Source organism: Psammomys obesus, unplaced genomic scaffold (genome assembly GCF_907164565.1).
Source record: "Psammomys obesus unplaced genomic scaffold, mPsaObe1.curated_primary_1811, whole genome shotgun sequence".
Lineage (NCBI taxonomy): Eukaryota > Metazoa > Chordata > Mammalia > Rodentia > Muridae > Psammomys > Psammomys obesus.
This window is the reverse complement of record NW_026592118.1, coordinates 14196895-14220872: the sequence shown is the minus strand read 5'-3', so window position 1 is coordinate 14220872 and position 23978 is coordinate 14196895. Positions and strand designations below refer to the sequence as shown.

At 41.5% G+C, this 23978-nt stretch overlaps 1 protein-coding gene across 3 annotated transcripts in view; it reads left to right on the top strand.

Annotated features, from left to right (window-relative positions):
- Positions 1 to 20406, top strand: part of Lhfpl3 (LHFPL tetraspan subfamily member 3) — a 453371-nt gene extending 432965 nt beyond the window's left edge. For 2 of the 3 annotated variants that reach the window (XM_055612636.1, XM_055612634.1), the window contains exon 4: positions 19462 to 20406. Coding sequence is in view for 1 of the 3 variants with exons in the window: in XM_055612633.1 (XP_055468608.1) it covers positions 19462 to 19490 (29 nt within the window). In the remaining 2 variants the exon portion in view is untranslated. The remainder of the gene's footprint in view (positions 1 to 19461) is intronic. The other variant, XM_055612633.1, reaches the window with a different exon arrangement.
- The last annotated feature ends 3572 nt before the right edge of the window (positions 20407 to 23978 follow it).

The window sequence follows — 23978 nt, the reverse complement described above, 5'->3', positions numbered from 1 at the left end:
CTAAGAGGTGTAAGTAATTATGGCCACTGACTGGACAGTTATGTGAAAATTCCATCAGGAGAGCTGGGAGAAAGGACGAGACTGCTGCTTGCTCTCCACATCCCTCCCCTTCACGGTGTTTTATGGTGGCTGAGCCATGAACCGTGCCCCCGTTTCATTCTAATCAATGGACATTTTGGAAGTTCTGGACCTCCTCTTTGCACACATTAGGGGAAAAAAAAACTTTTTATCCCACACGGTAAATGCTAGAAATTATGCATTCACAATTACCGAATCACAAACTTGGCTTTTACCCATTTACTGAACATAAAACAGAGCTAATGAGATTAGGCAATGGGAAGCTTTTCTATTGCAAAATTATATTAATGGAATCTCCCAGGGTCTGAACTACTCTCGCTGAAAGTTAAGCACATTCCAGAAATCGCATTAGAACTCTCTCAGCCCTCTGTGAGTCTCTGGGGTCACGACAAGGAAGATTCATGGTGCTCCACAGAGCAGCTCGCTCGCTTTCAACACCTACAGTGGATCTGGCAGGCTCTGCCTGGGGACTTCCTTCCTGTGTCTCAGAGAAAAGCCATGGGGCACTCCTTTTTCATGCCTGCTGTTCTGGCAGTCACTTCCTCACACATGTTACCACAGAGATGGGCATTAACCCGCTCCCAGCAAGAGGCAAGATGACTCCATCATAGGAAAGAACTGAGGTGAAGGTAAGTGGCCGCCCAGCTTGTCACAGTATAGCGCTATCGGCTGGGCATGGTGGCATAAGCCTGTAATCAGGCTGCAATTCCAGCACTCCAGAGACTGAGGCAAAAAGATAATGAACACGGGCACCTCAGCTTTTTTTAAGGAAGGAATTCCAGAAAACAGGGAGAGATGAGTAAGTAAGATAAGGGTCTCTCACGGAATCTGGGGCCAGTCTGGTGGCAGGAATTAGCAGGGCTTGTTGGCCATGAGCCCAGCTCCAGGTTCAGTGAAAGGTCTTTCACTGAAAGGAATAAGGACTAATTACCAAAGGAATAAGATGGAGAGCAGTTGAGCTGGACACCCAAAGTCATCCTTTTGCCTCCAAGCACACACGCACCCACACACACATATCTCCCTCACACGCACCCCACAGCAAGTAGGACCTACTGTATGCAGAGAGATGAAAAGATAAAATGCCTGATTCTTGTCATTGAAACACACACAGTGTCAGTGAGCTAAGTACCGGTGTCTGTAAGTACCAGATGTGTCACGCTACAGTGGAGTCCCCGCCCTGTTTATATATAATCACGTGTAGGCACATAGAAGACAGACATCTTAAACCAACCTTGATAACATTTGAAAACTCTCTCAAGGGATCATTGGATATTTACAGTGAGTCTAAGTCTTCCAGGAAGAAGAAGAGGTTATCTTCCCTGGATTGTTTTTACCGATTAATCTGCCCAAATGTCCATATGGATAGTCAATGGTTTGTTTTCTTTTGGGAGGTTCATTTGTGTGCAGGGTATGTGTGTTCTGTGTGCACGCACACACACACGTGTGTGTGTGTGTGTGTGTGTGTGTGTGTGTGTGTGTGTGTGCAGAGCCTCGAATATCTTAGGCAAGCTCTCTACCACTAAGCTACAGCTTTAGGCACAGAAGTCAGAAAACAAGACAAAACTCTTGTGTATCTGCCCAGAAACGTAAAATCATGACATTTACAGGAAAAGGATGGATGATGCTGAAAATTGTAAGTCAGACACAGAAGGATAAATACTGAACGTTTGCTCATATTTAGAACTGAGATTTAATGGGGCTTCTTCAGAGAAGGGAAAGAGAACTTAGGGAGAAAGAAAGAGTAATGGGAATGCAGAGAAAAGAAAGCAGAAGTGGGCACTAGATAAGGCAAGAGAGGAATCCAGCAGAAGAGGACACGGGTCGGCAGTGGCAGGGAAACAGATGTGAAGAAAGTATAACAACACATATGTGTGCAGATGCCGTAACAAATCCATTGTCATGTATGCTAACCTAAAACTTAATTTTGAAATGTTAAAAAAAAAAGTAGAGGGGGAGAATTAGACTACTGAAGTAACTAGTGTCTTAAAGCTGAAAGAGATGAAGAGGTCAACATAGCCAGTGGATGGGTAGGGAAGGTGTCTTAGTCACCATTCTGTTGCTGTGAAGAGACACCATGACCACAGCAACTCTAATAAAAGAAAGCATTTACTTGGGGCTGGCTTACAGTTTCAGAGGTTTAGACCATTATCATCATGGTGGGAAGGATGATGGCACACAGGCGGACATGGTGCTGGAGCAGTAGCTGAGAGTTCTACATCCTCATCCACAGGCAGCAGGAAGAGCTAGACTCTGGGCTTGAGATGAGATTTTTTTTTTAATTAAATTTATATATTTGGGTGATTTGCCTGCATATGCATCTCTGTTCCACTTGCATGCCTGGGGACCAAGCAGGCCAGATGAGAGCATCAGATCCCCTGGGGCTGGAGTTACAGACAGTTGTGAGCTGCCATGTGGGTGCTGGGAATTGAACTCAGGAGCTCTGGATGAGCAGCTAGCGCTCTTAATCACTGAGTCATCTCTCCAGCCCAGAATGGGATTTTGAAACCTCAGAGCCCACTCCCACTGACATACTACTTGCTTCAAGACCACACCTCCTAATCCCTCTCAAACAGTGCCTCTCCCTGGAGTATTCAATTCTTTGAGCCTATGGGAGCCATTCTCACTCAAACCACCAGAAAAGGGTTATACAGTATTTAGGTTAGGGGAACTGGATTCTAACCTCAGCCCTTCATCTGGTTCTCTAGGGGTCTGCCTACCTCATTCTGGGTACACAGGTATATGCAATATGGTCCTTGTTCTCCTGGAGCCAAGAAGACAACATGGGCTCTGTCAAGGAAGGGTTGGGCAAAATGGAAACCCCAAAAAAAAAAATGTTTCTCCAATAAGCAACTTGGGAGAGTTGAACCACATGCAATGTTTACCCTATATTCCCAACAGAAGCCATGAATGCCTGTTTTAGGACATGATAGGGCCTGTAAGAAGCCTGAGGGGGGGAGCTGAGAAGAGGCTGCTGTGATGAGGGAAGGGCCTCAAAGGCTGTCCTACACGACTGGACTACCCAGGAGCAAAGCATTGCTTCTAGAGAGCTTCGAGCTGAAGAACAATCTGGCACATCTGCACTGTAGAGAGCTCCAGGCCTCTGTGGACTAGCCCACCTCAGGCTCCCTTCGACTGTTGCATCCTCTGTGGCTAACGGCTGCCAGCTAGTCTGTGATGGATCACACAGCTACTAAATGCATTTGGTTTTGGTTAGGTCTCTAGTGGGGCCCAGGTGGTGAATCTCACTAGCCCTTGATTATAATTTGCCTTCTGGACTCTGCAGGCCACTTCTCTTTGTTCTAGAGGGAAAGCATATATCATACTTGAAAGTCTTATTTCATTACAACAAATACCCATATGGGTATTTAAGACCAAGACTATTAGATTTGTGGTTATAAAGGCATGTAAAGCTTTATGATTCTAAACTCTGCCCACTATGACTCGTTCAAAACCATAATTCTGTGGACTGAGAAACCTTCCAGATTCCTGGAGGAATGAGTATGTTTTTTTTTTAAATATGTTTTTTTATTCAAATAGAATTACACCACCTTCCCCTACCTTTCCTCCCTTCCAGGCCCTGCCAGCGGCCCTCCCTAAAACCCCTTCCATGCCTTTCAAATTGATAGTCTTTTTCTCTGAGTATTATTGTTACATATGTGTGTATGTATGTATGTGTATGTACATATCTACATAAATACAGCCCCGTCCCAAATAATACATCTATACCGCAGCTCCTGTGTCTATGAGGATAGTTTTGAAAAGCCTTATCTTACTACAGTATCCCTGAAGCTGGTAGAATAGTTCAAAGGAAAAGGGGAGAACACCATTTGGGTTTTTATGGGTAATTCTTAGTCATCTGATTTTTAATATATTTTTAATATAGTCGTTCAATTTTTATTGATTGTAAATATGCTGTTGGTTACTGGCCCTGTGAAGTTATGAAACTTGTATGAGTCTCTAGAATTTTAACTAAGAAGGAGGCTTAGGGACATTTTGCATAGGAAGATGCATTTGTATTGATTCTCTTATTTAAAAAAAAAATTATTTATTTTTTATGTTCCAGCTTCAGGTTTCTCTCCCTCTCTCCTCCCAGCCTCTCTCCCTCACATCCCCTCTTCCCCAGCCCCCCATTCTCTCTCTCTCTCTCTCTCTCTCTCTCTCTCTCTCTCTCTCTCTCTTTAGTAAAGGGCAGACCTCCCATGGATATCAACCAGCCATGGCATATCAAGTTGTGGTAAGAATAGGTGCCTCCTCTCCTATGGAGGCTGGCCAAGGCAGCTCAGTAGGAGGAAAGGGGTCCCAAAGGCAGGCAACATAGTCAGAGACAGTTCCTGCTCCCACTGTTGGGACACCACAAGAACACCAAGCTACACACTGTAGCATATGTGCAGAGGGCCTAAATCAGCCTCATGCAGGCTCCCTGGTTGGAGGTTCAACCCCTATGTGAGCTCCTATGGACTCGGGATAGTTAATTCTGTGGGTTTTCTTGTGGTGCTCTTGATCCATTCAGCTCTGACAATCCATCCTCCCTCTCTTCCCCAGGATTCCCAAGGCTTCATCTAATGTTTGGCTGTGTGAAGCCTCTGACGACAAATGGGTTAGGCACCAATCTATAAGTATAGGAGAGTATCATTAGGAATCATTTTATTAATTTTTTTTCCTTCCAGTCCCATTTGGCTGTATCCTAGGTCTCCGGGCTATCCTGCCTCTGGTTCCTGGGCCTCTGAGCAGTGTCAAGGTTGGCTCCCTCTCATGGCATGGCTCTCAAGCTGGACCAGTCATTGGTTGGCCGCTCCCACAATTTCTGAGTCACCTTTACCCCAGCACATCTTGCAAGCAGGACAAATTGCAGGTCAAAGATTATGACATTGGGTTAGTGTCCCCGTACCCCCACTGGAGGTCTTGCCTGGTTACAGGAGAGCCATTTCAGGCCCTGTATCCCCCATTGCTAAGAGTCTTAGTTAGGGTCACGCCCATAGATTCCTGGGAGTGTCCATTGTGCTAGGTTCCCAGCTTATCCTAGATATGCCTCCCCCACCCCCACCCCTCACCCCTTACCTGTTCCAGTTGTCTCTCCCAGTACGCTCTCCCTCCATCCTCCCTCCCAACGTGATCCCTCCTGTTCCCATTCCCATCTTGCTCACATCCAGAACCTTCTCCTTCCCCATTCATCTGCAATGTCTGTTCTATTTGTCCTTTTCTGTGAGATTCACACATCACCCGTTAAGCCCTCCTTGTTACTTAGCTTCTGAGTCTACTATCGACTGTAGCATGGTTATCCTTTATTTTATGGCCAATATACACTTACAAGTGAATACATACCATGTTTTTCTTTCTGGGTCTGGATTACCTCACTCAGGATGATCTTTTTTAGTTCCATCCATTTGCCTGAAAATTTCATGATGTCATTGTCCATTCTTCAGTTGAGGGACATCTAGGTTGTTTCCAGTTTCTGGCTATTATGAATAAAGCTGCTAAAAGCATAGTTGAACAAGTGTCCTTGTAATAGGATGGAGCATCCTTTGGGTGCATGCCCAGGAGTCCTATAGTTGGATCTGAGAAACTGTCAGATTGATTTCCACAGTGGTTGTACAAGTTTGCACTCCCACCAGCAATGGAGGAATGTTCCCTTTTCTCCATACCCTCAGTAACATGTGCTGTCACTTGAGATTTTTATCTTAGCCATTCTGACAGGTGTAAGATGGAATCTCACAGTCATTTTGATTTGCATTTCCCTAATGGCTAAAAATGTTGAACTTTTTTTAAGCGCTTATTGGCCATTTGAGAGTTCTCTGTTGAGAATTCTTTGTTTAAATCTGTACTCTATTTTTTAATTGGATTATTTGGTTTGTTGATGTCTAGTTTCTTGAGTTCTTTATATACCTTAGATATCAGCCCTCTGTCAGATGTGGGGTTGGCAAAGATATTTTCCCATTCTTTAGGTTGCTGTTTTGTCCTTATGATGATGTCCTTTGTCTTGCAGAAGCCTTTCGTTTTCAAGAGGTCCCATTCATTACTTGTTGATCTTAGTGCCTGAGCTGTTGGTGTTCTGTACAGGAAGTTGTCTTGAAAGCATTGGCTTTCAAGATTATTTCCCCACCTTCTGTTCTATCATCTGGTTTTAGGTTTGAGGTCTTTGATCCACTTGTACTTGAGTTTTGTGCATAGTGACAGGTATGGGTCTATTTGCATTCTTCTACATGCTGATATCATGTAGTTGAACCAGCACCATTTGTTGAAGATGCTTTCTATTTTCCCTTGTATAATTGTGGCTTCTTTGTCAAAAACCAAGAATCCATAGGCGTGTGGATTTACTTTTGGGTCTTTACTTCGATTCTATTGATCAACCTGTCTGTTTTTTACACCAGTACCACGTGATTTTTTATTACTCTTTCTCTGTAGTAAATCTTGAAATCAGGGATGGTGATGCCTCCAGAAATTCTTTTGTTGCACAGGATTGTCTTAGCTTAGTTTTTTGTTTTTCCATATGAAGTTGAGTAGTGTTCTTTCAAGGTCTGTGAAGAATTGTGTTAAATTTTTGTTGGGAATCGCACTGAATCTGTAGATTTCTTTTGGTAAAATGGCCATTTTTATTATGTTAATCCTTCCAATCCATAAGCATAGAAGATCTTCCTGTCTTCTGATATCATTTGATTTCTTTATTCAAAGACTTAAAGTTCTTGTTATATAGGTTTTTCACTTGCTTGGTTAGAGTTACACCAAGATATTTTATATTATTCGTGCTTACTATAAAGGGTGTTGATTCCCTTATTTCTTTCTCAGCCCATTTATCATTTGTATATAGAAAGCCTTCTTTTTTGAAAAACGATTTTGAATCTAGCCATTTTGATGAAGGTGTATAACATCTTAAGAGTTCCCTGGTAGAATTTTGGGGTCATTTATGTATGCTATCACATCATCTGCAGATAGTGATACTTTGACTTCTCTTTTTCTAATTTGTATCCTTTTAGTCTCCTTTAGTTGTCTTATTGCTCTATCTGAAAATTCAAGTAATATATTGAATAGATATGGAGGAAGTGGGCAGCCTTGTCTTGTCCCTGATTTTAGGGGAATTGCTTTAAGTTTCTCTTCATTTAAGTTGATGTTGGCTATTGGCTTGCTATATATTGCCCCTATAATGTTTAGGTATGTGTTTTGTATCCCTGATCTCTTCAAGACTTTTATCATGAAGGGGTGTTGGGTTTTGTTAAGGCTTTTTTAGCATCTAATGATATGATCATGTGGTTTTTGTGTTTCGCTTTGTTTATATGGTGGATTACAATGATAGATTTTTTTGACAGATTTTTATATGTTGAATCGTTCCCGCATCTCTAGGATGAAGCCTATTTGATCTTGGTGGATGATGTTTTTAATGCGTTCTTGGATTCAGTTTGCAAATATTTCATTGAGTATTTTCTTATGAAAATTGGTATGAAACTCTTTCTTTGTTCAGTCTTGGTATGGTTTAGGTATCAGTATGACTATGGCTTCATAAAATGAGTTGGGCAATGTTTCTTCTGTTTCTATTTCATGAAACAATTTGAGGTGTATTGGTATTAGCCTTTCTAAAGTCTGGTAGAATTCTGCACTGAAACCATCTGGCCCTGGGCTTTTTTTGGTTGGAAGACTTTTAATGACTGCTTTTTATTTCTTTAGGGGTTATAGATCAATTTAAATTGTTCTTCTGATCTTGATTTAACTTTGGTAAGTGGTATCTAGCAAGAAAGTTATCCATTTCTTTGGATAGAAAGTTATCCATTGGAAAGTTATCCACTTTCCAATTTGTGGAGTACAGGTTTTTGAAGTAAGACCTAATGATTCTTTGCATTACCTTGGTGTCTGTTGTTATGTCCCCCTTTTCATTTCTGACTTTGTTCATTTGGATAGTCTCCCTCTCTGCCTTTTGGTTAGTTTGGATAAGGAGTTGTCTATCTTGATTTTCTCAAAGAACTAGCTCTTGGCTTCATTGATCTTTTTATTGTTCTCTTTGTTTCTAATGTATTGACTTCAGTCCTGAGTTACATTATTTCCTGCCATCTATTCCTTTTGGGTGTATTCACTTCTTTTTGTTCTAGAGCTCTCGGGTATGTATTAAGTCACTAGTATGAGTTCTCTCTAATTTCTTTATGAAGGCTCTTAGTGCTATGAACTTTCCTCTTAGCACCGCTTTCATTGTGTTCCATATGTTTGGATATGTTGTACATTCATTTTAGTTGAATTCTAGGAAGTCTTAATTTCTTTTATTGTTTCTTCCTTGACAGTAAGTAGAGAGTTGTTCAGTTTCTATGAGTTTGTAGCTTTCTACTGTTTCTGTTTCTGTTGTTGTTGGAGTCCAGGTTTAATCCTGGTGGTCTGAAAAGATGCAGGGGGTTATTTTCTTGTATCTGTTGAGACTTGTTGAGACTTGTGATCAAGTATATGGTCAGTTTTGGAGAAGCTTCCATAAGGTACTATTTGGGTGAATGTTCTGTAGATATTTGTTAGGTCCAATTGAGTCGTAATGTCTGTTAGTTCCATTATTTCTCTGCTTAATTTCTGTATGGATGACCTGTCCATTGGTGAGAGTGGGGTGTTGAAATGTGTGGAGTTTGATGTGTGATTTAAGCTTCAGTAATTTTTCTTTTACAAATGTGGGTGCACTTGCATTTAATGCATAGATGTTCAGAATTGAGAAGTCATCTTGATGAATTTTTCCTTTGATGAGTATGACGTGTCTTTCCCCATCTCTTTTGATTAATTTTGGTTGAGAGTCCGTTTTAGTAAATATTCGAATGGCTACTCCAGCTTTCTTCTTGGGTCTGTTTGCTTGGAAAAATCTTTTTCCATCCCTTTACTATGAGTTAATGTCTATTTTTGTTGCTGAGATGTGTTTCTTGTATGCAGCAGAATGATGGATTCTGTTTTCACATCCATTCTGTTAGCCTGTGTCTTTTTATTTGAAAATTGAGTCCATTGACATTAAGAGATATTAGTGAGCAATGATCATTAACTCCTGTTATTTTGGTGGTAGTGGTGTGTGTGTGTGTGTGTGTGTGTGTGTGTGTGTGTGTTTCCATTCTTTTGGTTTCGCTGGTATGAAGCTATTTCCCGTGTTTTCTTTAAACTATTGAAGAGATTTAGTTCATCTCTTGGGTTGGAGTTTTCCTTCTAGTATCTTCTGTAGGACTGGATTTATGGATAGATGTTGGTTTTGCCATGGAATACCTTGTTTTTTCATTTATGGTAATTGAAAGTTTTTCTGGATAGAGTAGTCTGGGATGACATCTGTGGTCCCTTAGGGTCTGAAAGACATATGTCCAGGGGCTTCTGGCTTTTAGAGTCTCTGTTGAGAAGTCAGATTTATTTCTAATAGGTCTGTCATTATATGTTACTTAGCCTTTTTTCCTTGCAGCTTTTTTTAAAATATAATTTTTATTTTTTATATTAATCACAGATTATTTACTTTGTATCCCAGCTCTCGCCCCCTCCATCATTCCCTCCCAATCCCACCCTCCCTCCTTCATCTCCTCCCTGCCCTTTTCCAAGTCCACTGATAGGGGAGGTCCTTCTCCCCTTCCATCTAACCCTAGCTTATCAGCTATCTTCAGGACTGGCTGCAATGTCCTCCTCTGCAGCCTAGCAAGACTGCTCCTCCCTTGGGGGGTAGAAGACCAGCTATACCACTCCTAGGCATATACCCAAAAGATGCTCAAGTACAAAACAAGGACATTTATTCAACCATGTTTGTAACAGCTTTATTTGTAATAGCCAGAACCTGGAAACAGATGTCCATCAATGGAGGAATGGATACAGAAATTATGGTACTTTTATACAATGGAATACTACTCAACAATTAAAAACAAGGAAATCAGGAAATTTGCAGGCAAATGGTGGGATCTAGAAAAGATCATCCTGAGTGAGGTATCCCAGAAGCAGAAAGACACACACAGTATGTACTCACTTACAAGTGGGTACTAGCCCTTGCAGTTTTTAATATTCTACCTTTGTCCTGTACATTTGCTGCTGTGGTTATTATGTGGTGGGAAGATTTTCTTTTCTGGTCCCATCTATTTGGTATTCCATAAGTTTCTTGTTCATTTATAGGCATCTCTTTTATAAGGTTAGAGAAATTTTCTTCTACAATTTTGTTGAAAAAATTTTTGGGGGCTTTGAGCTGGGAATTTTCTCCTTCTAGTCCTATTATTTTTAGGTTTGGTCTTTTCGTGGTGTCCCAGATTTCCTGAATGTTTGGTATTAGAAATGTTTAGATTTAGCATTTTCTTTGACCAATGTATCAGTTTCTTTTATTGTGAGATTCTCTCTTCCATCTCTTGTGAACTGTATCTGTAGTCTTGTTTACTTACCAAGATTCCATTTCTAGGATTCTTTGGTTTGTGTTTTCTTTATTGCCTCTATTGCCATTTTCAGGTCTTGAACAGTTTTATCTATTTATTTCCTTCACCTGTTTGTTTGTATTTTCCTGGATATCTCTAAGAGATTTATTCATATCCTCTTTAAAGATCTCTATCATCTTCATAAGATTGGATTTAAGGTCATTTTCTTGTGCTTAAGCTGTGTTGGAATATCTAGGGGCTTACTGTAGTAGTAAGCTGGACTCGGATAGTGCCATATTGCCCAGGCTATTGTTCTGTTTTGGTGTTGGCCTTTAGTCATCTGGGTTTGGAGTTATTGTTTGTTTAGATGCTGGTTTCTGGGTTTATCTTTGTTAGATGGATGTTTCCCCTTGGTTTCTGTTTCCTCTTTGGTCTTCTGGCCTTAGGAGCCTACAGTTCTGGTGTCCAGGAAATCTTCAGAGCCAGTAAGATGTCTCTGCTGGGACTTTTGCTGCCTGCATGATCTGTGGGGCTTTGAGTGCCAATGTTGCCTCAGGATTCCAAGCACCTGTGTGACTTCTGGAGTTCAGGGTACCTGCTTGGTCTCTTCCTTATATGGCATGTGCTCCAGTTCAGTAGAACTCTTTTGTCCAAATTGTGGGCAGGAATATGGAGCCCAGGGGAGAGGGTGCAGTTTGAGGCTGTTGGGTGGTTTTTAAAGAGTGTGAGCAGGAGTGGGCTGTGTCTTTCCTGGGCTCCCTAGTACCAGTGTGGCCTCTGGTAAAGCAGAAGTCCCCTGCTTAAGCTGAGCTGGAATATCTCACCTGATTGTTAATAACCCTGACTCTGGACCTCGCTGAGAATTTTTTTAATCGTACTTTCCTATTATAAATTCCCAGTAAATGAAGATAACATTCTTTAGAAAAATGCAAATTAAAACTGACTATCAATTCCATCACACTCTACTCAGAATGATTATTATAAAAAAAAAAAACATACTGATTAAGATGTAAAAGAGAGAGAACACTTCTATACTATTTATAAAAATGTAAACTTGGCAGATGCTATGAAAATCAAAGAAACCTAAAAATAGAACTTCCATATTGCACAGCTATTCCACTCCTGGATGTATACCCAAAGATATACTCTAAGGTATAACTCTAAGACAGTACACCACAGAGATACTCCAACATCCATGTTCATTGCTGCAGTATCACTATTCACAATAGCTACAAAATGGAGCCAGTCTGGATGTCCATCAACACATGAATGAAACACAGTAAAGAAAATGAGGTGTATACACAAGGGACTTTGTTTCAGATGTAAAAAAAAAAAAAAAAAAAAAGATTGCAAGTGTTAAAAAAAACAAATACTACATACTCTCTCATATGTAGAATCTAGATTTAATTTTTTTATATTTTCATTTCACTTTAATTTATTTATTCAAAGAAGAAGAGCAGGAGGAGGTAGCAGCAGCTAGGCACTGAATAAAACTACCAGAAGCACAAGCACAGAAATATCAATGTACATTGTCCAGAGGATATAATTAAAAAACAAAATATTATCCCAACCCAGAAACCCTCTCCATAAAGGTAATAGAAAGAAAAAGAGGTTTATTAATAAACAGGTTATTATTGAATAAGAATTAAAGCAGCATGTGCTGTACGTTGCTGATTAACCCTAAGATTACAATAAAGAAATTTCCTCTTTATGTAGTCAAACTGACACAACTCATTATTCTCAAGTTCTCAAGACAGACAACAGTCAGTCCTAAATTTATTGCTTCCTGAATTTAGCCAGCCATTCTGTTAATTGCTTTTAAACTGAGAGGAAAAAAAAAAAACACTCGTTTGTTCATGATATAAGGTTGTTTTTTTTTAATAATTTATTCATTTATTCTTTTTACATCCTGATCCCAGCCCCTCCTTCTTCTCTCCCCAGTCCCACCCTTTGACCCTCTTTTCCCTTCCCCCTTCTCCTTCTTCTCAGAAAAGGGGAACTTCCCATTTACAAACTCACTCCAGCCCATCAATTCACATTGGGTCTTAGTACATCCTCTTCTGTTGAGGCCCAACAAGGCAGCCCAGGTAGGGGAAAGTGATCCACGAGCAGGCAACTGAATCCATGTAAGATATGACCCACACTCCCCTTGTTGCTAGGGCACCCACATAATGACCAAGCTGCCCATCAGTTACATTTGTGTCACAGGCATAGTTCCAGCCCATGCATGCTCTTTGGTTGGTGCTTCAGTCTCCGTGACCTCCTATGGGCCTAGGTTAGTTGACACTGTCTTCTCGAGGGGTTTTTGTCCCCTCTGGGACTTTCTGTCTTCCCCATGCTCCTTCACAAGACTCCCTTAGGTCTGCCTAATATTTGGCTGTGGGTGTCAGCATCTGTTCTGCAGCTGGGCAGAGCCTCTCAGAGGAAAGTCATGCTAGGCTCCTGTCTGCAAGCATATAAGGTAGTTTTGTAACTGAGAGGAAGGCAGCCTGAGAAGGAGGGAAATCAGAGACACATCCAGCTTGGAAACATTTAACCGCTAAACTGAATGGCTCCAAGGAAAGCTGCAAACAATATCAAAGAGGGCCAGTGTTTGGACTTTGATTGGAAAAACTGTTTGGAGAAAGAACAGTATTTGGAAAAAGGAGCAATGTGTGTGTGTGTGCGCCTGTGCATGCATGCTTTTGTGCATGTCTACGTGTTTGTGTGTGTGTGTGTGTGTGTGTGTGTGTGTGTGTGTGTGTGTGCGAGCTCACATAATACACTTTTGAGAGGAGGGAGAAGATGAGAAGGAGGTGTGTGACAAGAACTCTCTGGCCAGAAGAGTAGTTTGGAAAGTAGAGAAATGACACAAAATCAGTAGCCCCACTCACAGAGAGAACAGAAAATATCAGGTTTGGGGGGCGGGGATGAGGCTGACTATTCATGGCAACAGAGATAGACTCACAATAAGAAAATTCAGTTCAGCTTTGGATTCCTTGCGTGGTGACACCCAGTTTGTTTTTGCTTTTGTTTATATTTCTGAAGGCTGGTCATAAACCTGAAGTGTCTGTGTGTGGCTTAGGCCACCAGATAGGAAGGCAAAGGGATTACAAAGGTAGCAAGTGAGTGCTTCAAGCTCCCTGACGTAGGTGTAGGCGGGGCTCATTAGATCACCTGAACACACACTGAAAGCTAAGAATTCTATTCTCTCACCCGGCCTTGGGCCTGTCTCATGGGCATCATAGGGAGAGCCTTTTGACCTATTTTAAAGGTGGAGTAACCTCAGGTCAAGTTAGACAGCAACTGGACTCACAAATCAGCAACACATCCACTCAGTATGCAAAGGGAAGACCTACCAAGAAGTGAAACCTGTTTTCTCACTTTAATAGAGTCTACAGACATCCTTAATGTGGATGAGGGACCAAGAGAAAGAGAGCTTCATCAGTTAACCCCTTCTCATGGGTTACTTTGTGAGAAAAGGTCATGTGAGAAAATGCAGCCCCTGCCCTCCAAATCTAACTGTCCATCACATGACAGAACAGCCTGCTGTGACCCAGACCCACTCCCTCCCCACAAAGTTCTTGAACAGTGGCCAGAAAATCATTTCAGCACTTACTCTGCCTGTCCTGACATCAGCACATCAGGTTCAGTGAGAATTAGGACACCCAGAAACTGTGACAGGTCAGGAAAAAAATAAATGAAGATTTTTTTTTTTAAAGATGGGGCTGGTGCCTCAGTGGGTAAAGGTTCTTGATTCCAAACACAACAGCATGAGCTTGCAAAGCCCCAGAACTCATATGGGGAGGGAGAGAACCGATCCCCACAATGTGCCATGGCACCCGGTGCCCGCGCTCTCACAGATAAATGCAATAATTTTTAATTTTTTTAAAAAATGAAAGAACAAAGGAAGAAAGCCTGTCTTAGGACTGTCTCAGGGGCTATGCTCCAGCCCATTTCTTCAATGCCTGTCTATATGCACTGGAGAAGAGTTAGTGTTAAAAGATGGGGGGGGGGAAATCTTCCCAAGCAGACCCAGGAAGAGAGAGCACCTCACCCATTTTGTTCCTTTGGCTAAGAACATTAATGGATCTGGAGGGAATTAAAGGAACTAAAATTCCCAACGCTCTGGAGCAGCAGGTCCCTCAGACCTTCTACCAGATGCTGAAGGTTTTCATCACCAGATGGTGGTAGTCCTGTGAATTTGACAAATACCTTTTTTGTTGTGTTGTTGTTCTTATTATTGTTATTGTTGTTTGTTGTTTTGTTATGTGCCCTTAGCTGTTCTGGACTGACATATAAACCAGGCTGGGCTCAAACACAGAGATCTGACTGCTTCTGCTTCCAGAGTGCTAGGCTCACAGATATGTGCCGCCTCGACAGGTACAGTTTGAGCACCTGTTGTATATCAAGTGCCTTATTAGGCTGGGAATCCAGCTCTGCCCAGCAGAGCTAAGTCTAATGCCTCACTTCTCAGAGGCTGGTGCCTGAGCACCAGTATCGGCTTTCCCTAGGAGATTATTAGCAATTTCAGGCCTGCTCCAGACCCAGTGAGTCAAACCTGCATGTTTTACAGGATACCTAGGTGATTTCTCACGCATACTGAAGTATGAGAAGCACTGACTTCATTGATGAAAACAGAGTCTTCTGTTTCCTGCTTTTTTTCATTGGGTCAGCAAGTACTTAAAGGCCAGGCTGGTATGGAGCTGGAGAACTGGAGCGTAAAAGACCTTGATGACAGAGAGATCAAATTCTGCTAAGGAAAAAAAGAAAGAAAAAAAATTGTGAGATAGTTGCTGACCATAAGGGACTAAAATCCACCTCCTGGAGATGAAGGGAATCAGAGGTCCCTGGCAAGAGTGGACAGGGTTCCAAACATCAGAGTGGGAAAAGATGGCAAATCATATTCAGTTAATGAGAAAAATCAGGTTGGAACACTCCCCACCCTTTACTCAATTTCACAGCTGGGATTCATGAACCATTGTCCCAAAAGGCCTGGCCTCTCTCATTACTCAGAGCCAGCCCCTCCTCCCCACTCCTCACTGTCCTGATTGACAGGGCCTTCAGACCCTAATGGTATGGGTTAGATAGGAACAATCAGCAGAAATCAACAGGCGGCCTTTCAACATCAGTAAACACATAGAAAATCCAACAGAGCATTATTTAGGTGGCCAGGACAGTGTGGCTATTGTACGTGCCACTCACCCGAGCAGTGATTCAGATGACAGTTTCAGAAAGGACTTGCAAAGAGCCCCTTGGCAATGGAGCATGGGCAACTCAGAGCCCATGACATGTTACAAGGTCAATCCCGACTGCACAAAGATCCAGAGCGCCACTGAATGGCGTATTTCTCCAGCCCTGCTCCGTACAAACCTGGGATAATGTGACATCTTTCAAATTACCTCCCTGTTGGTAATATCCACGGTGCATGAAAAATGTTAACAAAAAAATTCTGAAAAGAGCAAAAGGTTTTGCAAGGCAGTGACTCCAGTGTAGCCATTCTGAGGCTTCCAGTTAATTCTGCAAACTTCCCTGATAGCTGGTACTCTTAACCCAGAAGGAGGGGTGGTCACAAGAGGGGAGGAAAGGCTCGTCTTTTATTACTCCCTCCTGCCTATGCCTGGCCCTCGCCTGGCTTTCAGGTAGAAATGCCACGCTGTGAGTGCTGGGTGAGCAAGAGTGTAATCTACTGAGGCTACTCCCCAACCAAAGTGGTTTCCTGATAGTATGTGGGGAGTGTTTGTGCTCTGAGCCCCACTGGAACCAATATTCTGGTTATTTTCAGCCTTGTCATCCTCAGAACTCCCACATGCCCTGCAGCTGTCTTCTCATGGTGGTGTCACACACTAGGAATTAAAAATAAATTAAAACTACCAGGCATAGCACTATCTAAGTAATTCAGACTCAGGCAAACATTCTCAGAACGCCTTGTGATGAGCAGCCTGCAGGGAAAGGCAGGGCCAGGAGCTAGGATACGCAAGCAGAACAGAGACATGACTGCCATGAGCCAGCCCTCCAAATGTGATTCCTTATATTTGAAATTTAGGTGCCGACCTTGCTTTGTCCTAGTTGAAACCTAGCTCACTGGCTTCATGTCGTGATTCTTTCCATTCATTCCCCAGTTCCCCATTGATATCCTGGGTGACGAGACCTGATATCCATCAAAGTCAAAAAAAAAAAAACAGATTATTCAGGAGAAAAAAATGTGAGTGATCAATAGTGAATTTACAGTGGGGGTGGTGTAGCCAGATTTAAGCAAGTGAAAGCTACAGGTGCTCCAAGGAAAAGGAGACCCAAGTCTTGTTAACCAGTGATTTGTCCTAGTCAGGACAAAACCCCATCTGTCAGACCAGGATCCTGCCTGGGGATGTGAGCCCAGATAGTGGAGAGGTGGGCACGGCTCCTGTGAGATCAGCCACAGGTGTTCTGCAACCACAGGAAGGCTCAGGATCTTCACGAGGAGTGCTTTGTGTGAAGCTCTCTCCCTCATACGTACAAGCACCCTGGTCTGGGGGCTGATCAAACTCCTTTCCAATGCCCATTTCCCCCAGCTCAGTCCACTTGAAGCTTTGAGCTCACCCTGCCCACAGTGTTAGACGCGGGCACTTCTCCTCTGATAATCTCATATTTTTGCTTCAGCCCATGATGCCATGAGCATAAAGCCAATCTAGGCAGCTTAGAGCTAAAGAAAAGAAACAAATGGTCTTTGGTTAGTGGTTATACACAAATGACTCACAGAAAAGCTTCTCCATAGTGGTTGGTGTCTCTGAGACCATCAGAAAAACAAAAATGAAGGCATCTTCCTGCTGTTCTTCATCACAAATAGGGCCCTGAGATATCCTTCCTCCATGTACGGGCTTTTTAATAAACTGAATTTTCTTTCTTTTATTTTTTTGGTTTTTGTTTTTTGAGACAGGTTTTCTCTGTGTAGCCCTGGCTGTCCTGAAACTTACTCTGTAGACCAGGCTGGCCTTGAACCAGAGATCTGCCTGCCTCTGCCTTCTAAGTGCTGGGATTAAAGGCATGAACCATCACTTCCCAGCTACATTTTTTTTTAATTTTATGTGTATGATTTTGACTTTTGTTCTGTTTTGTTTGCTGGCATATCTGTCTATATGTCACATGCATGCCTGGTGCCCGTGGAGGCCACAAGAGAGTAACAGATCACCTGGGACTAGATTTGTAGATGGTTGCCCACTGACATCTACGAGCTGGGAATCAAACCCTGGTCCTCTGGAAGAGCAGCCAGTGCTGAGCCATCTCACCAGCCCCAACTACCTTCTTTTAAGCACCTATGTTCTTATTGTCCTCCCTATGTTTCTTTTTCTACTATCGTTGGCTGGCACGTGGCACAATCCAACTAGAAAACTCAAGCATTCATCTGTGTGAACTTTAAATAGAAAGATCTTCAGAGTGATGCATTCAAACCTAGTGGAACCCTGGACCCACAAACCTAACTTCCAGGCTGTGCTCTAGGTGGCACAGGAGGCTAGTCAAGGTTCAGAATCACCTACAGCAATGTATAAAACCCACCATTCCTGGGATAGTTTTAATGCTGTCTAGAGACAATAGGCTTCTTTTCTGTAAGATTTCTGCCAGCATGACTCAATCTCACAAAATCATTACAGACAAACCATCATTATAACAAACATATTTCAATTATCATCTGTATGTTCCGGGCACATTCACTGAATTGTCTTGTTGAGGCAAATTCATTAAGATCATAATGTGCCTGAGATGTTTTAAAACCCTGCAGATGATAACTGAATTTTTAGCAGCATTTCCAGCACTCAGAAATCAGTAACTCATCTTGTGTTCTAAAGTGCTTCGATGCAAACCCAAGGAGCCTGTGACCTTTCAACCCAAGTCTGCCATACCACAGACAGCTGGCCTATGGACCCAGACTCCCATTCTATAGAGTATCTGTGAGCCAAAGTCCGCGATGATCATCCCAAGAAAAGGGAGGGTCTAGCTATGGTAACACCAGTATTGTTTTCAATTTCTTGGAGGAAATGAAAAGCATCCACTCCCTAATCTCTCCTAAAGAACAAAGACCTTTAGATGCAAAGAGGCCTATTATTTATAATAATAAAAATCTATGCCAGCTGGGCGTAGCAAGGGAGTGAATGTCTACAATTCCAGAACACTGGAAACTGAAGCAAAGTAGTCATGAGTTTGAGACCAGCCTGGACTATACGGTGAGATCATGTCTCAAAGACCAACATGCCTCAAGATGAAAGAAATAAAAATCTGCCTATACATCTGAAAGTAGTGAAAGGGTGAGACTGAAATGCTGAGCATGGAATGTAAAGAAATCAAAGTAGAATGGAATACTATGCAGCCATTAGAAGCTGGTACTAACACAGAGACATTTTAATGTAATGCTAAAAATGTTAAACAGTGTCATCTGTGCTGTGATTCTAACTTTATAAAATAAATGTGCATTTGCATAAGAAATATATAAAGAAACCTGGGAAGAAAACAGTTGGTATTTAAAAGTGATTGGATTTGTGAGTGATTCATACATAGTCATTTTTTTTGCACCCGTTACAAAGTCATGTAAAATAAATAAAACAGAAAGAAAGGAAAACAGTTGAGACTTTTTTAATGCCAGGCAGGATCGAGATGCTCAGATGATTCTGCATTCTTCCCACTCCTTTAAAACAGCTACGGTCTCAACTCGGATGGATATTTGCATTTTATGAAGCCCACTTGTCGAGACGACTGTGCTGTGTGGATAATGGGACAGATTGCACAACATCTTTGGTAATAAATCCTAAGTGCGTTTGAACTACTGGTTGGCATGGTGAGGGTATTCAGTTTTGAGATACGGTCAGGGCCAGGGCTGACTTCCTATGAACCTACAGATGACCTTGAATTTCTGATCCTCCCCACCTCCACCTCCTAAGTATGGGATGACTGGCATGTCGTCACCCCGTGCATGGCTAAGCCAACCCTCCATCGAATTATAGTCCCAGCTGTGATATTGCTGTCCCATGGCAAATAAGTGCAAATCTTGCTGACAGAAAATAACGAGTTTTTTTTCTCCTCCCCCAACCCTTTGTCTCTCTCCTCCCTCTCCTCCATACAGTTCTGTTAAGCCAATATTCTCTAGAATGAGCACAAAACAAGTCAAATAACAGCTAAACCAACAGCTTTGTACATCAGCATCAAGAAGGAAGACGTTTGGGAGAGATCAGAGTCCAGAGACGAACATGCACAAGAGTGAAGCACCCACCCTTCAAAGCCGCTTCCAACTGGAGATCCGCAGGATCGGAGTGATTTTTCTGGGAGGCGCTATGATCGCGGACTAAACACCAGCTCATTGGAAACTGTCATTAAATAAGATCAGATAACATTCATGAAAATCATATTCAGGAACTAGTTTAAGAAAGACGAATACAAATGTGCTAGGATTCACATGTAAAATACATATGTACTGAGGTTTATAAACTGTCCTTTTTAAATCACACTGAAAACAAAAAAAGCTTTAATCTTTCAATACAATTAAATGAAATAAAAGGGCAGTAAGTTCTAGCTTATACCTGTCTCGGTAGCCAGGAGACCTCTCAAGTGTCATTTATTGAGGAATGCCTCTGATCTTTGGTTCCTTGTCCCTAGTGTCCACTCATTTCACTGTGTAATTAGTTTCAAACACTTGGTTATTAAGAGAATTAGCCTTCAAACTTATTGCCAAGTGTGTGTTCAGTTTAATCTGTCTGTGCGAGTTATCACCAAGGAAATGTTTCTGCCGTGTGCTATGACGCCATCAAACTGTGAATTGCAGGAAGTACATCATTTCATCATAGGTTCCCAAGTAACATAGATTTCCCCGTCATTGATAAAACGGCATCAAGGAACTCTGAACAATATAGAAAGTTTATTTTCACTTGGATGCTCTCTCATGTAATATATAGGCTGCTATCAAATAAAGTTTTTCTAATCCTCTCTAGTATATGAATAGGAATTTAATATACTTTATAAATAGATATCTAAAATATGAGTTTTCTATTTCTTCATTCTATGTCATTAGAAATCTATATTCTTTATTTCCTTTACTGACATATACTCATTTGTTCTGTTAGAAGAAATTATTCCATTAAATTTACTTCTAAACGAGAGTAAGTGGTACTAACAAAATAAATAAAAACTTAATAGCCTTAGCAGTAAATAACAATAAACTTATACATGTCAAAGGAACTTGATAAGAATAAGTTACCTTTTGTTTATTAATGTTGATTTTGAAAATTCTCATATTTTTCCCCTTTTGGTTATCTGGTACAAGTTGTTACAACTACCCAGCTGTCTTTAAGGATCTTTTCCTCCCAGGATTCCCCAACTGGTGCCCTCAAAGAAATATTTAAAATTGTAGTAGCCCATTGTCCGAGGATAAACACAAGCTGAAGTGCACATAAATGGGGCTCAGTGGAAGCCAGCCATGTTCTAGGCCTGAGCACACATATAAAATGCCTTCCCTCCCAGGCTCAAAGTAAGGTTAAGTTAGCATCTGTCGACAGATGCTTGTGACAGGGGCTGACACAAGAAGGGTGTCCTCCCTTCTGCTCCCAGAAGACCGCATTCATATTGTTAGCCCTGTTCCCACACGAATCAAGTGTTTCAAACAGCTAAAGTATATTACAGATATGCTCAAGTGCTCAAGCAAATGAAATCCAGTTCACAGAGGTGTGGCTTTCCCAAAGAATTAAATTAAAGGAACACTTGGTCTCTATAACTACAGTGTTAGTCTTTCTGGGCGCTATTTGTTGCTTTAAGTAGTAGTTGTCCTGATGCGTTCACAATACCTACTTGCTAAATTTAATTACACACAACTTTTTAAAAATTCACATTTTATTTAGGGGGAGGCATCTTTATACCCACACTAAAAACAGAAGATATTGGTTTCCTTTAATTGTGATTATGATTCTGTCTGGGGTCCCACATCATCATTAGCAGTAATGTTTTTTAAAAAAATAAAAATAAGTACTTCCTCTCCACATGCAAATGTTTTTAAGAAGTTTTTGCCATAAAACCTAAGTGTAATTTAGCATACCACAGTTCTATAAAGATGGGTCATGGATGATATGCCATTTGTACATAGATACCACACACGTAAACCACTAAATGTTAAGTATAAGAAATATGTTTTTACCTTCGAAAAAGACTCCCTTTCTCATTCTGTTCTATTACGTCTAAAAGTTGTGTGTAATTTTTTTTTAAGGTCCAGGAAATGTAAAGAAATTTGTTGGAATACCTGAATTTCTGTAAAAAATAAAAATAAGATTTTGTTACTTAAAAAAATACTTACTGGTGTAGTACACATCCATTTTTGACTGCTTGTCCAGTGTATTATTTATTTCTCTCGTTGCTATGATCAAATACTTGGCAAAAGCAACTTAAGAGAGGAGGGTTTTATTTTGGCTCACAGTTTGAGGCAGACACAGTCAGTCACGGAAAGTAAGTCATAGCAGCAGGACAAGAAGTGGCCAGTCACATTGTATCCCCAGTCAGGAAGCAGAGAGCAAACAGGAAGTGGAGCTACAACACAGAACCTTGTGGCCTGTCCTCACAACTCACTTTCTCTAGCAAATCTCCACTTCCTAGGTTCCACAAACTCCCAAATTGTTGCACCGGCTGGAGACCAAGCGTTTGAATGTGCGAGCCTACAAGAGACATTTCAAAAGCAAACCACCACTCCAGTGTGACTTAATGGTTTGATTGGAATAACTGTCTCCAAAAACTTTCCTTGCATTTCCTGATGTTGCCAAAAACAGATGCTGATTGGATATGCAGGACCCTCATGCACAGGACATGATCATCACCTCTCGCATCTCCCCCTTCTACCCAAATATAGACCTACCTCCACTGGATCTAGCAAAACTGTCAACTTAATAAATAGCTTGACATGAAATATCCAATTACTCAGCCTCTACTCTAAAACTAGAGGCAGCCGTTTGTCCCTCAGATGTGAGCAGCCAGTCCTTCTGCAGCTCTTTATTTAGGGTATATATTGTCCTGTTGGGGTTCAGTCCAAGATGCTTGTTCGTTATATTATCCTGTAAAACTCGGGACCTTGGTTTTTATTCATCTACAAAATGGATAAAAATAATATCCAGTTACATAGTATTGTTGTGAGGATATGAAATGATTCATAATGTTGTGCTTGACAGGTAGGAGATATCCACTGCATGTTCATTCCTTCTCTTCCTACTATCCATGACACACATTGAAAAATTAAAAATAAGAAAGAGGATCTGGAGAGATGGCTCAGGGGCTAAGAGCATTGACTGCTCTTCCAGGAGACCCAGCATCACTTCCCAAACAAGATGATAGGTCACAATCATCTGTGATTCCAGTTCCAAGGGATCTGACCCTTTCCGCTGCCCCACACAGGCACCAGGTAAACAGGCATGCATCTAGACAGAACAGCCATACACATAAAATATAAATAAATAAATCTTATTAAAAGAAAGGAATATATAAAAAGAAAAGAAAAGAAATTAATAAAAAGAAAAGGGAAGAAGGAAGGAAGGAAGAAAAGAAACCCAGGTGTGGTGGCATACATCCTCAAAGTCAGTACTTGGAGAGCAGGAGGTAGACAGGTCTCTATGAATTTGAGGCCAGTGTGTCTACATAGGAGTTCGGGCTGTGTAAGTGAGGCCTATACAGAGGCCCCACATATGAGGAGATTAATGAGACCAGCTAGGCTGGGAAGATAATAGGAAAGCACAGAACAATGGAGCCCTGGAAAGCCTGGGTCCTGTCTGTCTAAAGGAGATAAATAGCCAATACTCAACACTAGCGACACGTGCCAAGAGCTACTCTAACCAGAAGAAGAGAGTGATGCCCACATACACGAAGTCCTTGCTAGCACTGGCTTTGTGTTATAGTAGAATTTAGACAATAAAGGGGAAAAAAATGTTTTCTCAAAGAGAAAACATTGTCTCAAACATGCCCTGAGACAATCAGAACAGGGTGACATGCTAGAGCTATGTAAGTGCTGGAAGGAAAGGCCTCATTTTAAGTGACCGGTCAGTCTTAAGGACTCAGCAATGTGAACAAAAGGAATGGGTGACAGGCAGGCAGGCCCAGGCCTAAAGGCTCTAAGACAGGATTAAACTCAACACGCTAAAGCAACAGCCAGGCGGCAGTAGGAATCAATGTAGGCCGAGCAGGAGTGAACGCTGGGGCTTTGAAGGCAGGGATAGTTTGTGCTTTATCTTGAAGACTGAGAGAAAGCTATTGGAGGGTCTTAAATGCAAAAATAATGCAAATTGTTCTACGTTTTCTTAAAGATTATTTTTGGTTCTACTTCTAATATGAAGGAGGAACTCTAAGTCCTTCCTTTGGCAGGGGTTGTAGCTCAGTAGGTAAGAGTACTTGCCCAGCAGGCACAAAGCCCTGGCTTCAATTTCCAGCCCTGCACAAACAAGATGTGTTAGTATGTGCCAGAATGTCTAGCACATAGTTAGTAGAGGTAAGATAATCATTAGCCCAAAGTCATTTAGCCAGAGAGTCTGGGGCCAGCCTGGGCTACATAAGATCCTAGCTTTAATAGATAGATAGATAGATAGATAGATAGATAGATAGATAGATAGATAGATAGATAGA